The 16,694-nt window shown below is 34.3% G+C and overlaps 1 protein-coding gene across 1 annotated transcript; it reads right to left on the bottom strand.

Annotated features, from left to right (window-relative positions):
• Nucleotides 1,860-6,111, bottom strand: LOC109227374 (auxin-induced protein 22C-like). Its single transcript, XM_019392513.1, has 3 exons — nt 5,643-6,111; nt 4,468-4,560; nt 1,860-2,226 (listed from the first exon to the last, which is right to left on the bottom strand). Exons 1-3 carry the CDS (start codon nt 5,966-5,968, stop codon nt 2,118-2,120), a joined length of 528 nt encoding a protein of 175 aa, XP_019248058.1. The 5' UTR covers nt 5,969-6,111; the 3' UTR covers nt 1,860-2,117.

Raw genomic sequence — 16,694 nt, 5'->3', positions numbered from 1 at the left:
AAAAGTTAATCAATCAATGATTTGACCGAAGCCGAAGCCGAAGCCGAGCCGAGCGAGCGACGACGACGACGCGAGGCTTGCCTTCTTCTCAACTCTTTAAGAGCTAGAAGAAGAGCAATTGCTTATATACCCATAAAAAACTTCTTCCTCTTCCAATATGGGACAATGCCCATTTGCCAGGGGAGGGGGAACTTAAAATTTCACTCAAAAATTTCATTTCCCTCCATTTCCCATTCACCCTCTTTTAAGTATTTAATATATTAATTAAATACCTTAAAAACCCAACAAAAACTATAAAACTCTCTATATTTTTAAACAGTTGTGATGCAGATTAAAGTTTCAAATATGAGGGCTGGGAAACCTGCACATTAAGCCCAACATATTCGACGTTGTATTTGATTCCACAGAACGTAGATGATGGTCAAGAGCGAACAACTACAGCACATGCAAGGAACCCCTATAGTTTTATTTAGGGGTGTTCACGGTTCGGTTTGGTCGGTTTTTTATTAAAATCAAAACCAAACCAATTTAATCGGTTCTTAAAATTTTAAAATTAAAACTAAACCAAATTAAATACAAACCATCGGTTTGATTGTTCTTGGTTTGGTTCGGTTTGGTTCGGTTTTTCGGTTCTTAGTAAGCTAATGATAAGTCGATAATATTAAAACAATGCTAGACAACAATCTGAAAATAATTTGCCAAATTTATGCTTTTTATATATTTCTTTGAGAACTGAAAGTTTATTTACATGTTTATATGAAAAGAATGAACAAAAAACAAACTATAAGGTTGCTTTCTAAAGCTTTAGCCATTGTTGTCTTGCAATTTGAATGTGCTTTCTTTACTCTCGTGGTGGTTTTTTTTTTACCTCTTCTTTTAGGCAAAAGTATGTGCGGAGGGTTAGAGAATTAGAGTCTATTAATGAAAAGAAAATTGGTCGAATCCTATTGTTTTGGGCTTAGGCAATCTTTTAAGATATAATAGGATAAACCAAAATTCAAAATAACAATTAAAATTATTAACAAAAAGATATTATATTGTATATAAATAATTATTAAATTTTGTATATAATTAATCGGTTTGGTTCGGTTTATTTTTCGGTTTTTTAAAATAGAACCAAAACCAAACCAAATATTATCGATTTTTAAAATTTAAAACCAAAACCAATCCAAATCAAAAAAAATATCGGTTTACTTAATCGGTTTGATTCGGTTTTCCGTCAAACCGTGAACACCCCTAATCTTATTTCAAGCAGTGTTGGAGGGTTACGTAGGGACAACTCTAATCCTAGTATTTGTAATATAATATCTAATAGTACTCCTAACTTACTAGGCTCTATGCCTAGTGCTACTACAAGAAATGTGGTTTGTAATATGCTGCAATATCCGCACCAACTACTCTGTACGCATGTTTAGTTATATATAATATTTATCTTTAGTACCAAAAAAAAAAAAAAAAGTTACCACTACTCTCTTCGTCTCATATTATCAGTCGTGGTTACTAAAAATAATTGTCTCAAATTATTTGTCACTTTAGAAGTTCAAGACAAGATTAATTATCTTTTTCTTTTTTTATCCTTAGTAATAATTATCCTTGAAGACTACCAACACCTAATTTTGTTCAAATACCAATGAAAAAAGATTAAATATTAAGAGATGAATAAGGGTAAATTAGTCAACATCTCATCCTAATTAATTTTTCTTAAGGGGCGTGTACAAGAGAATCATGACAGATAATATGAGACAGAGGGAGTAATATATAATGTGACAAAAACGAAAAGAAACAAAAAAATAAAAAAAATAAAAAAAATAAAAAGAGAGAGAGGAGAGAAGTTACATGTCCTAAAAGCTAATACACAATAGCTGCGAGCTTTAAGCACATTCTCGATTAAAAGTATAACAATAATAGAGCAACAAAAATAAAATCGTCTCATAACAAGGTGCTAGAACAGGGAAACCATATACTTATACAACACTAAAATTACAGCTACATTTGTTGTAGTGTATATCTCAAAACAAACATACGAACATAAAACAGTAACGTAATTGATTGAATGAGAGGCCACTCGTCCAGTGGTCAATCACTCTAGTTCTCACTAATCCAGTGATTCAAAAGCCTCATTTCTCTTTGGACATTCCCTTGAGAAAGTCCTTTGTTCGAATCCCTATCACCTTTGCATCAGATCTCTTCATGATCCTCAGCCTTTTGCATGATTCAGTAAACATCCTGAAAATCACGGTTTAATATATTCATTAGATTTTCTACCTTTTCCCCACCAAAAGATTAAGACCAGGCGCATTAACGCGGGGTTCGGAAAAGAACCGCACCCTAAGGGTGTGATGCAGACGGTCTATTCTAATACTAGACAAGCATTAGTAATTGCTTCAACGCTCAAACCCGTGACCTATAGGTCACACAGATATAAAGGCGTAGCCAGGATTTAAAGGTTATGGGTTCGGAGTTCTAATCTTTTTAAATTATCGGGCTCTAGATTAATAATTGAAGTAGTACATATTCAATAAATTTCATAAGACAAATACAAGGTTTGAACCAAAGCTACTGGCTTCAACCGAACCCATAGCTGATGGGCTAGCTACGCCCCATGCACACAGACACAATTTTATCGTTACTCCACTCCTTCCAGTAATACCAAAAGATCAGATAAAAGGAAAATAATACACACAAGAAAGAAAAGAGAGAGTAAGAATTATTCAAAATATAATTGATTGTGTACTAGGACGAGATGGCAAAGTTGTCTAAGAGTTAATGATAGTCCAAGAGAAAACGTGCTCCAGAAAAGCTTTTAATGTGATAATTAGTGCTTGACCTGCTTAATACATTGTCCTATGGGACATTCTTGTCTGATTCAACAATTTCATGAAAAAATACGTGTTTGTCGGCAATTTCTGACTTCTGGAGAAGAAACTCATGTGGCCGTTGAAAATCATTGTACAAACTCAGTTTCCCACTGTCCTTTCACTTTTATGTGGGGATACTTTAGACTTCCAGTCTTTTGTCTTCGAATATATTTTTGGAATTTTTTAAATCAATGAGTTTGATTTATGCTAAGTAGTTTAACTTGGTAGGATCGGACTTATCATACATGGTTGAATATTTTGTTGCTTCAGTTTTAAAAAATTGCTCCTATAATTCAGGGATTTCTTCCCAAAATTTGGGGTTTCTTTGGTAAAAAGAAAAAATATAACCTTTAGTCATTTAAATCAATTCTTCTCTCTCTAACAAGTTTAGTCGTAATATTCAAGTCAGCAAAGGCGGATCTAAGATTTAAGCGGATAATTTTCCAAAATAGTTATATAACTATAGCTTTTTTTCATTAAAATCAAATAACTTTGTTTTCTTACGTTAATATCATAAAATTTTCACTTATTCACATAAAAATCATAGTAAACGAGAAAAATAATTTTTTGGTAGTATTTTCTTATTTTAAGATTTTCTACTTTTTATTTTCAATTTAATAAATAATAATTCAATTAAAATAGGAGAAACATATATTTTAAGCCACTCCAAAAAAATAATATATATATATATATATATATATATATATATATATATATATATATATATATATAATATACATTATGTATGTGCGTATGTATTATATTCATATAGTAATATACATATTCTATATATTTTTTCGTTTAGCGAATGCAATTAGTTTCGGTCAACTAGTCATATTTATATTTTTTTTTTTAAATAGGAATGACCCAACTCAACCCGGTCCAATACCCATATACATTATTTAAAATAAATATAAAATTTAATCCTTTCCACACAAAAAAAAAAACTTAGTTAGGAATGTACGAGATTCTGCTAATAAAAAAAAAAAGAGGTATAACTAGAGAGCATTTGAAACAAAAATTCTATAAATTTGAATGAAATCTTGAAAAGGAAAAAGAAAAAATAGAGGTATTGTGTTTGAAAGATTCACTTTGAGTATTATTAATTTTATATATATGGATATTAGGTCGGGTGGAACGGTTTGGGTTTATTCCTATTTAAATTGGTTTATTATTTATTAGATAGAAAACAAAAAAAACCAAAAGAAATGTGAAATAAGAAAATATACTGAAAAGTTGTATTTTTCGGTTACTATGATTTTTGTGTGAGTTAGTAAAAAATTTATAATTTTCGTGAGAAAACAAAGTTATATGACTGTGGTAAATAAAAACATTATTGTAGACCATTTGTAAAATTTACCCGTATTTAAGCACTATGAGTCATTTAATCTTAAGATTTTTAGTATAGAACCCACTATAGTTTTAAAGTAATTGTTCTATATCTACTATTTTTACATTATATAATATATATTTCGCGCTAAAAATACTAGATTTATAAACTAGATACCTTCATTCTGCATTCGCATTTTAATTGTCGCAAAATAAGAAGTAAAAAAACAAACTATTTTTGATATGTTTGACTAGTAAAGCGGTAGAGAAGTGAACTTACTCCCAGGGAACGTCGCCGAGAAGCATCCAGTCTCCATCTTTGTCCTCGTATATTGGAATGTACTCTGAACTGTCTCCTTCTTTCACACTTCGCCTGTCCACATTTCCCACCAATCTCATTTATTATTCCCTTTGTCTCACTTTCTATATCTTCTTTATTATACTCCCTTCGTTACTTATCTAGTATTCTGAAAATAGATTTTTACTTTTATTTCCTCTATTTATTTTTACCTGTTCATTATTCTAAAAGTAGATTTTTTTTTTTTACTTGTTCACTTTGCATATCAAAGAGAAATAATTTATTTTCTATTTTACCTTTAGCATAATTATTCATTCCAAATCATTTTTCAAATCCATTAACAATATACACCAATTAATATGGGTATCATGATAAATTATACACTTCATTTATTATTTTTTAAGGGGAATGCAAAGTCCATAGTGGACAAGTAAAAGTGACAGAGGGAGTCAGTTTTAGCATATAAAGAGAAGACAATTACTTTTTTCTTGTTATACTCATAGTATTAATTACTCATTTCAAATTATTTTTTCAAATCCATTAATAATATGCATCAATTAATATGGGTATCATGATAAATTATGCACTTTATTTATTATTTTTTAAGGGGAATGCAAAGTCCATAGTGGACAAGTAAAAGTGAACAAATGGAGTATAAAATATTGTAGTAGTAATGTACTAATTTCACTATCACCTTTTCAATTTTCCTTATTTTAATTTTTAATTCTAATTTATACTTCCCTTCCCTTCTGCATTTTCATGATAGTTTTTTACTTCTGTATTTTTCAAACCTGTTTTGAAAATGATTTTCTTGAGTCGAGAGTCTATTAAAAATAACTTCCCTGCCTCACACGCGTTAGAGGTAAGATCTGCGTACTCCCTGCCCTCCCCAAACCCTACTTGTAGGATCACACTGCGTATGTTGTTATTGTACATAAATAGTACAAAAAGTTTTTTTTTTTTTTTTACTAACAGTATAATTTCAGTTGTAATAGGTCATCTATAATGTTTTACAAGTTATCAATTGACATTTAATTTGCTATAAAAAGATACTTAATTAGAACTAACGTTTCTGATAGTCTAATATTTCTTAATCAAGTAAATTTTTGTTTTGCAATTCTGCATGGCATAATTAATAAACTGAAGAAACAACAAACTTACAAATGCCATAGCAACCAAAGAGCTTTTCAAGATTCATGACAAATTCAGAGTAATCCTTTTGAGTCCCCAAATCAACTTTTCTAAGAAAAGGAACACCATCCATGCTAACTTTCACGTACATTAATTTAGAGCTATTATAATTCTTTCTCCGATAAGCACAAACCGGCGGCCAACCAACAACTCGGTTCTTGTTGTGACACTTGACATCATCATCGTCGTTAACGTTGCTGCTATTTCGATCACTGTCAATCTCTGAAAATACCCTTTTCTTTTCCCCTGGAATTCCCAATCTTAGCTCAGTAATAACAAGCTCTGTCGCCATTATTTCTTTTGCTCTTTTTGAAGAGTCAATTTTTTGAGTTAGTAGTAAAAGGGTAGTAGTTTTAATTTATAGTATAGAGAGGAGCAATGCCAGGTCAATGAAGGCTAAATGGTCGGTCACATGAGATAAAAATGGTAGGGAACTATATGTTACCTAAAACACTAATATGGACCGGCAACTTCCTAATTTTATATGGGAGCAAAATCGTACGTTGGGTTATATAAATATTGGAGATTTAGTGAGTAGTGTTTGATATTTTTAAATAGAAAACATGCCATGTGATCTCCCTGATTGAAGGGTTCGCCAATTTATATGCATATATTTAGACACACACATGCGTGTATATATCTGCAAAATAAATGTGTAATTATTACAAGTGTAAAGTGAGACTGGGAGAAAATTCATGGAAAATATCGGGTAATTTTCATAAATGGTCATATAACTATGATTTTTTTCACCAAAGTCATATAACTATATTTTCTCACACAAAAATCATAAAATTTTAACTAACTCACACAAATATCGTAGTGACCGAAAAATACAACTTTTCGGTAGTATTTTCTTATTCTAGATTTTATTAGTATTTCTTATTTTCGAAAATACTACTGGATACTACTGGAATGTTGTATTTTTCGGTCACCATAATTTTTTTCTGAGTTATTGAAAGTTCTATGATATTTGTGTGAGAAAACATAATAGTATATGACCTTGGTGAAAAATAATCATAGTTATATGACCATTTGTAATATTTAACCGAAAATTATATAGTGAACCGTTTGGTTTTGGAGATCATAAAGAATTCGAATGCAAAAGGAAATGAAAATACCCAATAAGCACTAAAAGAGATGTATCAAAAATTAAAAGTAGGTTGTTTCAACACATGATGTGATATATCATAGAGTATATACTTTTGAGAGGATAGGAATGCAACTTATAGAAGTTATTATAGTTTTAGGCCTTACATTATCATTTCCTAGTCACATTGACATATTCAAATTAATTGAAGTTTAAATGCAACTTATGGAATATTGCTTCTTGTGGCGAGTACAAATCTGTATGAACATTTTCAACAATATCCTATCAAAGAACAGCGACAACCAAAATTCAGAAACCATAGTATCTCTAAAATAGGAGGCAAAATATTTATGTCAAAGAACAATTAGAATATCATGCAATTCTGTTTTAAAAAAAAATTAGAAAAGCTATTTCGTTGAGAATCTGCCACCGCTATTGTTACATAAAATCATGCATTGAATAATATATCCTTGAATCCACATAATTGCTCAAATTAGTCTATTATTTAGCTATGATGTAGTAGTAGGACTTATGCAAATTAATGAAAAATTTGACCTTCTTCCTTCCAAAAGAGAAAAAAAGCTAGAAAAAGGGGGCATTAAACCTCTAATGTTGATTACTTCTAATCATGATCCTCGTGCATCTTTTTTTTTTTTCTTTTTTCTGGGAAGATACCCAAGCATTGTGTCTACCTTAGAAAAATAGAACGAGAGAATAAGATAACTTTTTTCCCATTAATTATAATGTTCGTATATTGCACAGGTACTAATACTAGGGTTTTTACGGGGAAAAAGGACAGCCTGGTGCACTAAGTTCCCGCTATGTATGGGGTCCGGGAAGGTCGGATCATAAGGGTCTATCGTACACAGTCTTACCCTGCATTTTTGCAAGAGATTGTTTCCACGGCTCGAACTCCGTAACCTCCTGATCACATGACATCAACTTTACCGTGTAGAGACTAGTGCTTGTACAGCAAGCAATTTAACTTGTACACTTCTAGAAATAGTTAGAATAGTTAATTAGCACATGTATAATTGTTAGTTAGTTAGTTAAGTGTATTAGTATAAATACATAGTCACTGTACATACGTTTTGAGTCTGAATGAGAATCTCCCATTTTACTCTCTCTCTAGATTCTTCTTCTTCACTAACAGCTTGGAGATCTCTAATGGCTTCCCTGTGGATAGTTTTGACATGGTATCAGAGCATGGTGCTCAGCGATTCTGATTGAGAGACTCCGATCTTCAAAATCTCTCCTCTTCTTCTTCGATTCCTCTCAGACTTATCTCCCAAACTCAATTCCCTTTTTCCTTCTTCAAACTCACTTAGATCTGCATCTCAAGCTCAAATTTGAGCCCTAAAAGTTCGAAAATTGTCTTCAATGGCGAATGATACAGTGGAAAACACAGCTGGAACATCACATGCAAACAGTCAAAACATCGATTGTAATGATCCTTTGTATGTACATCCCTCAGACACACCTGGCTTGCAGATCGTTCCACAATTGCTCATACGAACTGAGAATTACTCGGAATGGAGTCGATCTATGAAGATGTCACTCCTTGGGAAGAACAAATTAGGTTTTATTGATGGAACATGTACCAGAGACCTGTACACCAACAATGCCTTTCAATTGCGCCAGTGGGATCGATGCAACGCAATTGTTCAATCGTGGATAATGAGTTCAGTGGCAAAGGAACTTAGAAAAGGTATTGTATTCTCTTCAAATGCACAGAAAGTCTGGATTATATTGAAAACTAGATTTGATAAGGTAAATGCAACAAAGATTTATCATATGAACATGGAGATAAGCTCGTTGGTACAGGGAGTTTCTAATGTGTTTGTGTATTTCTCAAACCTAAATGATTTGTGGGATGAATTTGAGTCCTTGATTCCGGAGCCTTGTGATTGTGATAAGTCAGGGCCATTTGTTGAATTTTTACGCCAACAGAAACTCATGAAATTTTTGATGGGATTAAATGATACTTATGCACCACAAAGAAGCCAGATTCTCATGATGCATCCAACTCCTACTCTTGATCAAGCCTACTCCATGATTATTCAGGAGGAAAGCCAGAGGAAGAACAATGGTTTAACAATACAAAATGGGATATTAGGGAGTGCTCCTATGGATGTTGACCATGCTGCACAAACTTCTGCTAATGCTTTCAATGTTAAAACTAAAAGAAATGCTGGGATGTACTGTGATTACTGCAACATGAGGGGTCACTCAAAGGAAGGTTGCTACAAGTTGATTGGATATCCTCCTGGATTCAAGTTCAACAACAGGAGAAAAGGACCATATGAACAGTCAACAGCTGCAGCACATAATGTGATTGTTGGAGAAGAGATTAACACTGGGCTTCATAGGAATGTTGTACCAATTGTCCAGCCTTTCACTGCTGAACAATATCAGCAAATTATCAATCTGCTGAACAAGGAGAAGGGACATACAGACTCAGCCAATATGGCAGGTAATTCTACTACTGACCAAGGTCCTTGGATTATAGATACTGGGGCTTCTAATCACATAGTTTCTGCCTTGCATCTACTATCATCAGTATACCCTGTACCTGAACTTAAATCACCTACTGTACAATTACCAAATGGAAATAATACTAAAGTCACCCATACTAGACCATGTACCTTGCCCAATTCAGAAATTCTTTATGATGTCCTCTATGTTCCTGAATTTCATTTTAATCTACTCTCTGTTTCTAGATATACAAAAGAGTTAAAGAGCTCAGTTCATTTCTACCCTGATTTTTGTGTCTTTCAGGACCTCTTCAGTTGCATGGTGAAGGGGATTGGTAGACTCAAAGGTGGTCTTTACATTCTCAACCCCTCAACACCTGCTACTACTTCTGCTTCTAATCATGTGTCTGCTTTAGTTCAATCAAATTCCAGTGTATTGTGGCACCAAAGGTTGGGTCATGCCCCTATTGTAGTGTTGAAAAAAATCCCCGATTTGAATAAACAGTTATCTTGCATCTCTACTTGTCATTGTCCTGTATGCCCACTAGCTAAACAAACTAGGTTACCTTTTCCTATTAGTACTTCCAAATCTAGCTGTGTTTTTCAACTTGTACATATGGATGTGTGGGGTCCATATAGAGTCTGTACTTACAATGGTTTCAAGTACTTTCTTACCCTTGTTGATGACTATTCAAGAATGACTTGGACTTTTCTATTGAGATTAAAGAGTGATGTGTATGTCATTTTGACTGAATTTCTGCATCTTGTTGAAAATCAATTCTCAACCTCTGTTAAAGCTTTTAGATCAGATAATGGCCATGAGTTCTTTAACACCCTCAGCTCTAATCTTTTCAAAACCAAAGGTATCATTCATCAGAGTAGTTGTGTTCACACTCTACAACAAAATGGTGTTGTGGAGAGGAAACACAGACATATCCTAGAAGTAGGAAGGGCCTTAAGATTTCAGGCCAATATACCTTTGAAATTCTGGGGGGATTGCATTCTTACTGCCACTTACATCATCAAAAGGCTACCAAGTGTTGTGCTGTATGGAAAGTCACCATATGAGATTTTTCATGGTAAACCTCCTGTTTTCTCTCACATTAGAACCTTAGGATGCCTATGTTATGCCACCAAACCTGATTTTCATGACAAATTTACTCCTAAATCTATTCCTGGTGTCTTCATGGGCTATGCTACTACTCAAAAGGGATACATAATATATGATATTGAAGCACAAAAGTTCATAATTAGTAGGGATGTTGTATTTCATGAAGACCAATACCCATTCAAACATCCCGGAACCAAATTTCTTGCTACTTCTGATCCATCTTCTATTTCTTCCCCTCTCTTTCCTAATTCTGCTCCTACACCACTTCCAGAATCCCACTATTCACCTGATAACAGCATTAATCCTCCTGATGGCAATGCTTTATCCAATAATCCACCCATTCCTTCTCCTGATTTATCTACTAATGATTCACCTGCTACTTCCCTGCCATCTAATACTCCTTCTAATCCTCCTAATGCTTCACCTGCTACTTCCCTGCCATCTCATACTCCTTCTAATCCTCCTAATGATTCCTTACTACCCAGAAAGTCTGACAGAACCCTTAAACCCTCTATTTGGTTGACTGACTACATTCACCCTCCTCTACCTTCCACTTCTAATGCTTGTCTCTATCCTATCAATCACTTTGTTTCTTACTCTCATCTTCCTGCTCACTTCCAGTTTTTTCTTACATCCTTCTCAGCTGATATTGAACCTACCTCTTACTCATAAGCTATTAAAGATGATAGATGGATTCAGGCAATGAATCTTGAGATTGAAGCCTTAGAACATAATCATACTTGGGATGTGGTTGACTTACCTCCTGGTAAGGTCCCCATAGGTTGTAAATGGGTATATAAAATCAAGTATAATGCTGATGGTTCTGTAGAAAGATTTAAAGCTAGGCTAGTTGCTAAGGGATACACCCAACAGGAAGGAATTGACTTTCATGATACTTTTTCTCTTGTGGCTAAGATGACCACTGTGAGGACTGTTATAGCAGTTGTTGCCCTTAGACATTGGCCTCTGTACCAAATGGATGTGCATAATGCTTTTCTCAATGGAGATCTTACTGAGGAAGTGTATATGACTCTGCCTCAAGGATTTAGTAGTCAAGGGGAGTATAAGGTGTGCAGACTACTCAAATCCTTATATGGCTTAAAACAAGCCTCTAGACAGAGGAATGTGAAGCTGACACGGGCTTTATTGTCTTCAGGCTTTCAGCAGAGCAAACATGATTATTCCCTGTTCACTAGGATCACTAATAACAAATTTGTGCTTACCCTTGTGTATGTAGATGACTTGCTTGTCACAGGTAATGACTTGGAAGAAATACATCAAGCTAAAACTGCCCTTCATAAAAGGTTCAAATTGAAGGATCTTGGAGAACTTAGGTATTTTTTGGGAATGGAGTTTTCCAGATCTGAAGAAGGCATTCTAATGTCCCAAAGGAAATATGCTCTGGAGATGATATCAGAAGCAGGGCTGTCAGGAGCAAAGCCTAGAGACACACCTATGGAGCAAAACTTGAAGCTAACAAGCACAGAGTATGATGAGTGTGTGCAGAAAGTTGATGCGGATGAACCATTGCAAGACAAAAACACCTTTCAGAGACTCATTGGCAAACTGTTGTACTTAACCATCACCAGGCCAGATATTGCATATGCAGTGCAATGTCTAAGCCAATTCATATATGTACCAAAGACATCACACTATGAGGCTGCTTTGCACATAGTGAGATATGTTAAGAAACAACCAGGCCTTGGACTACTAATGTCAAGCAAAGGTGGAGAGAAGATAGAAGCATTTTGTGACTCTGATTGGGCCTCTTGTCCAATGTCCAGGAAGTCAATAACAGGCTTCTGTGTCAAGCTGGGATCCTCATTGATCTCATGGAAGGAAAAGAAGCAGAGTACTATATCTAGAAGTTCAGCTGAAGCAGAATACAGAAGCATGGCACATACTGTAGCTGAGCTAACATGGTTGGATGGATTACTGAAAGAATTGGGAGTTAGTGTGGAGCTACCCATGGACCTCTATTGTGATAATAAAGCAGCTCTACAGATTGCTGCTAACCCCATATATCATGAAAGAACAAAACATATTGACATTGATTGCCATTTCATTAGAGAAAAGATACAGGAAGGGCTAATAAGGACAGCACATATAGCCACCCAAGAACAACCGGCTGATATTTTGACAAAAGCATTGGGACATCGCCAACATGCATTTTTGGTTTCCAAGTTGGGAATGAAAAATATTTTTTCATTATCAACTTGAGGGGGAGTGTAGAGACTAGTGCTTGTACAGCAAGCTATTTAACTTGTACACTTCTAGAAATAGTTAGAATAGTTAATTAGCACATGTATAATTGTTAGTTAGTTAGTTAAGTGTATTAGTATAAATACATAGTCACTGTACATACGTTTTGAGTCTGAATGAGAATCTCCCATTTTATTTTCTCTCTAGATTCTTCTTCTTCACTAACAGCTTGGAGATCTCTAATGGCTTCCCTGTGGATAGTTTTGACATACCGATTACGCCAACGTTCCATTCGGGTTTTTTTACGAAAAGTGAACTATTTTCCATTTTAGAATTACCGGAACTAGCATACTCTTCCTTAGGATTGGACAAGGCAATGAAAATTGAAACAGACTAATAACGTCGTCCTACATAAGGACGCATGTAATATAGAGTTTGTCCCCAACACATTGACCCAAATCATAATATTTTTTGTGATCACTCCAAGTCAATCACATCCCATTCTGTCACTTGAGGCCCCTGCTCGACTACCAGAGTCAATTAAAGAGTTTAACTTCTGGGCAGACAATGTATAGTTTTTTACATGCACGTTCAAGTAAATCTGAGCTATAACAATATGTATAGTAATCTTAAGTTGGTAACTTAAACAGTGCATTTTATATTCTTCTATACCCGTTTCAAATCTACTGGCTGTGTAAATATTCTTTACATTTGGTTAAACTTTTAATTAAATTACTTAAAACCTTTGACGTGCCCAACTGTAGAGAAAGATATAACATAGTCTAGAAAGGCCAGTCTAGTAATTTCATATTAGTTGGTTAGGTTGTTACTAACAACCATTCCTAATGTTAGTTAGTTAGTTAATAGCTTATAATTAGTTGTTAATAGTTAATTAGTAAGCTACCTATATATATAGGTATACACCTCTATGTAATTCATTCAAATAATATTTTGAATCACTACTTTCTCTCTTAGTTTCTATCACCCTCTCTATCTGTTTCTTCTTATCTCATCTTCTTCTCCATTCATCCAAATTGGGGTCAACCCAGATATTAGTTCATGGTATCAGAGTGAGGTCAGCTAATTCAGTAGCTGAAACCTCGATTCAACTTCTTGATTCACAAATCGAAACAGTTCTGAAATCCACTTCTTCATCATTTCAATCCTTGAAAATTCTTGATCGCTATGGCTGGAAATGAACAACAAAATATTTCTATTGGAGTTCCGACTGTTCCTCCTGGAGTTCCTACTTCAATTTCTAGTCAAGGAGGTTTGCATGTACTTGATTATAATCATCCGCTGTTTTTAAGTCCATCTGATGTTAGTGGCATTCAAATCATATCGTTTCAACTAACTGGGATTGAGAACTATTCCTTGTGGTTTAGATCTATGAGAATGGCTTTGTTAGGAAGGAATAAGTTGGTATTAGTTGATGGGTCTTGTACCAAAGAAAGTCACCCAGAAAATTTGTGGAATCATTGGGAACGAGTGAATGCCATAGTACTTTCTTGGTTGATGAATTCTGTTAGTAGTGGGTTGCTGGGAGGTATAATGTATGCCTCAAGTGCACAGGCTATATGGAATGATTTGCATGAGAGATTTGACAAAGTTGATGGCTCAAGATCGTATAATTTGCATAAAGAAATTGCAACACTGAGTCAAGGAACAGCGTCTGTCTCTGCATATTTCTCAAGACTAGAAGATCTATGGGAGGAACTTGAGGCATTGGTCTCTGCACCTGGGTGTGACTGTCCAAAATCAAGAGAATTTGTGGTTCACTTGCAAAAATTAAAACTGTTTCAGTTCTTGATGGGATTAAATGATTCCTATGGTCAAGCTAGGAGCCAGATTCTGCTGATGAGTCCAATGCCATCAGTTAATCAAGCATATGCGATGGTGATTAGTGATGAGAGCCAAAAATCAGTTGCTAATAATGCTGGCTTACTGGGAGCAAATCCTCCGTCTAGAACTAATCAATATGATGTAGCCATGTATACCAAGACTGGTGGAAATAATCAGAGACTAACTAGGAAAATTTTCAATCTGTTCTGTGAAGTATGCAAAATGAGAGGACATTCTAAAGAAAATTACTACAAAGTTGTAGGCTATCCTCCTGAATATAGGTCAAGTAAAAGGAACACAAATACACACAGTGCTTACAATGTGTTATCTGATATTGGTATACAGGGTAATCAGGTGTCTAGCAGCAATTGGAATGAGAACAGTTCTCAGAATTCTCAACTAACAAGCGGTGCAATGAGTGTTAACAATCCTCAGAACATTGGACAAGTAACCAATACTCCTTGGATGGCAAATTGCACTTTCACTAAAGAACAGTATGATCACATTGTGCAACTACTCAACAAAGATAATTCAACTTCTACTTCTACTACAGCAACACCAGCAGCTAATGCAGCAGGTATTCCTTGTGCTCTATTAGCCTCTAATAATCTTTAAGAATGGAGTATAAATACAGGAGCTACAAATCATATGGTATCGGATTTAGAATTGTTAAATAAGGCATCCTTAATACAAACAAATCAGCAAAAGAAAGTACACTCGCCTAATGGAGAAACTACTCAAGTTACTCATATTGGAACTAGTGAATTAACATAACAGGACACTATAACTAATGTGTTCTACATCCCTCAGTTTAAGTATAATCTCTTATCTGTCTCTAAAGTTTCAAAAGAACTGAAATGTTCAGTTGCTTTCTTCCCTGATTTTTGTATATTTCAGGAACTCTTCAGTGGGAGGGTGAAAGCGATTGGTAGAGAAGACAGTGGTTTATACATTCTCAGTAGACAAAAATTACCAGGAAATAATGCAATTAGTTTAAACACTAAGGAGACAGAAATCAGTAAAGAAGTTAATTCAAATGACATTGATCTTTGGCATAGGAGACTTGGACATGTATCTGCTACTGTTCTCAAGAAGCTACTATCTGCAAATGCAAAAGACATATCTGCTAAGATTAGATCTATGTACTACTTGTCCTTGTGCAAAGCAAACTAGAAATCCTTTTCCTATCAGTAACATAAGAACTTCTACTATTTTTGAGTTAGTTCATATGGATTTATGGGGTCCTTACAGAATCCCTACTGTTGATGGTAATAGATTCTTTCTAACTGTAGTAGATGATTTTTCTAGGATGACATGGATTTTCTTGTTTAAATTGAAATCTGATGTGTGTATGGTTGTACAAGAATTTTTTACCTTTGTGAAAACACAGTTTGGCGCAATTGTTAAAACAGTCAGAACTGATAATGGCACAGAGTTTGTTAATTCAATTTGTGAGAATTTCTTTAAGAATCTAGGAGTGATTCATCAAAAGACATGTCCTTATACTCCTCAGCAAAATGGAGTAGCTGAGAGAAAGCATAGACATATCTTAGAACTCACTAGAGCTATAAGGTTTCAAGCAAATATACCAATCAAACTCTGGGGATATTGTGTACTTGCTGCAGTATATATTATTAACAGACTACCTAGTTCTGTAATTGATAATAAGAGTCCTTATGAAAGACTATATAATAGAAAACCTACACTACAACATCTTAAGGTTATAGGCTGTTTATGCTATGCAAAATTGGTTAATCAGAATGATAAACTAATGCCTAGAGCAAAACCTTCTGTTCGCATGGGATATGCTACAGATCAAAAAGGATATGTGTTATATGATCTAATAGATAAAAGATTCTTTGTAAACAGAGATGTTCAGTTTAGAAAAGACATATTTCCTTTTAAAAACAAACAGGAAAATAACAAATCTGTGTTTATTCAACCAAACTTAACAGACATACTCTTACATATAATAGATCAAATACCACAAACTACAACTCTAGAAGGTCACATGTATTCAAATCAACAAGAAGATTCAATTACACCTGAAATTACACAAAAGTTCACACAATACTTTGAACCCAACTCTACAGAAGTTGTACAGACTAACAATCAACAAATCTCAGTCATACAACAAACAGATCAACGTACTAGTCAATTAAACATAAGAAAGTCAGGCAGAGGAAAGAAACCACCTATATGGATGAAAGATTTTGTGTCATTAACTGCAAAACAGAATGAACCATATGCAATACCAAAGTACTTAACCTATGAACACTTAAGTCCTACATATCAAGCCTAC

Source organism: Nicotiana attenuata, chromosome 6, assembly GCF_001879085.1.
Source record: "Nicotiana attenuata strain UT chromosome 6, NIATTr2, whole genome shotgun sequence".
Lineage (NCBI taxonomy): Eukaryota > Viridiplantae > Streptophyta > Magnoliopsida > Solanales > Solanaceae > Nicotiana > Nicotiana attenuata.
This window is presented reverse-complemented; position numbering and strand designations above follow the sequence as displayed.

Coding starts and splice junctions, on each gene's coding strand:
- LOC109227374 (XM_019392513.1), bottom strand. CDS start 5,968: ATGGCGACAGAGCTTGTTATTACTGAGCTAAGATTGGGAATTCCAGGG. Junction 4,561..5,642: donor GGTTGCTATGGCATTTGTAA/GTTTGTTGTTTC, acceptor AAATGTGGACAG/GCGAAGTGTGAAAGAAGGAG. Junction 2,227..4,467: donor CTCGGCGACGTTCCCTGGGA/GTAAGTTCACTT, acceptor CGTGATTTTCAG/GATGTTTACTGAATCATGCA.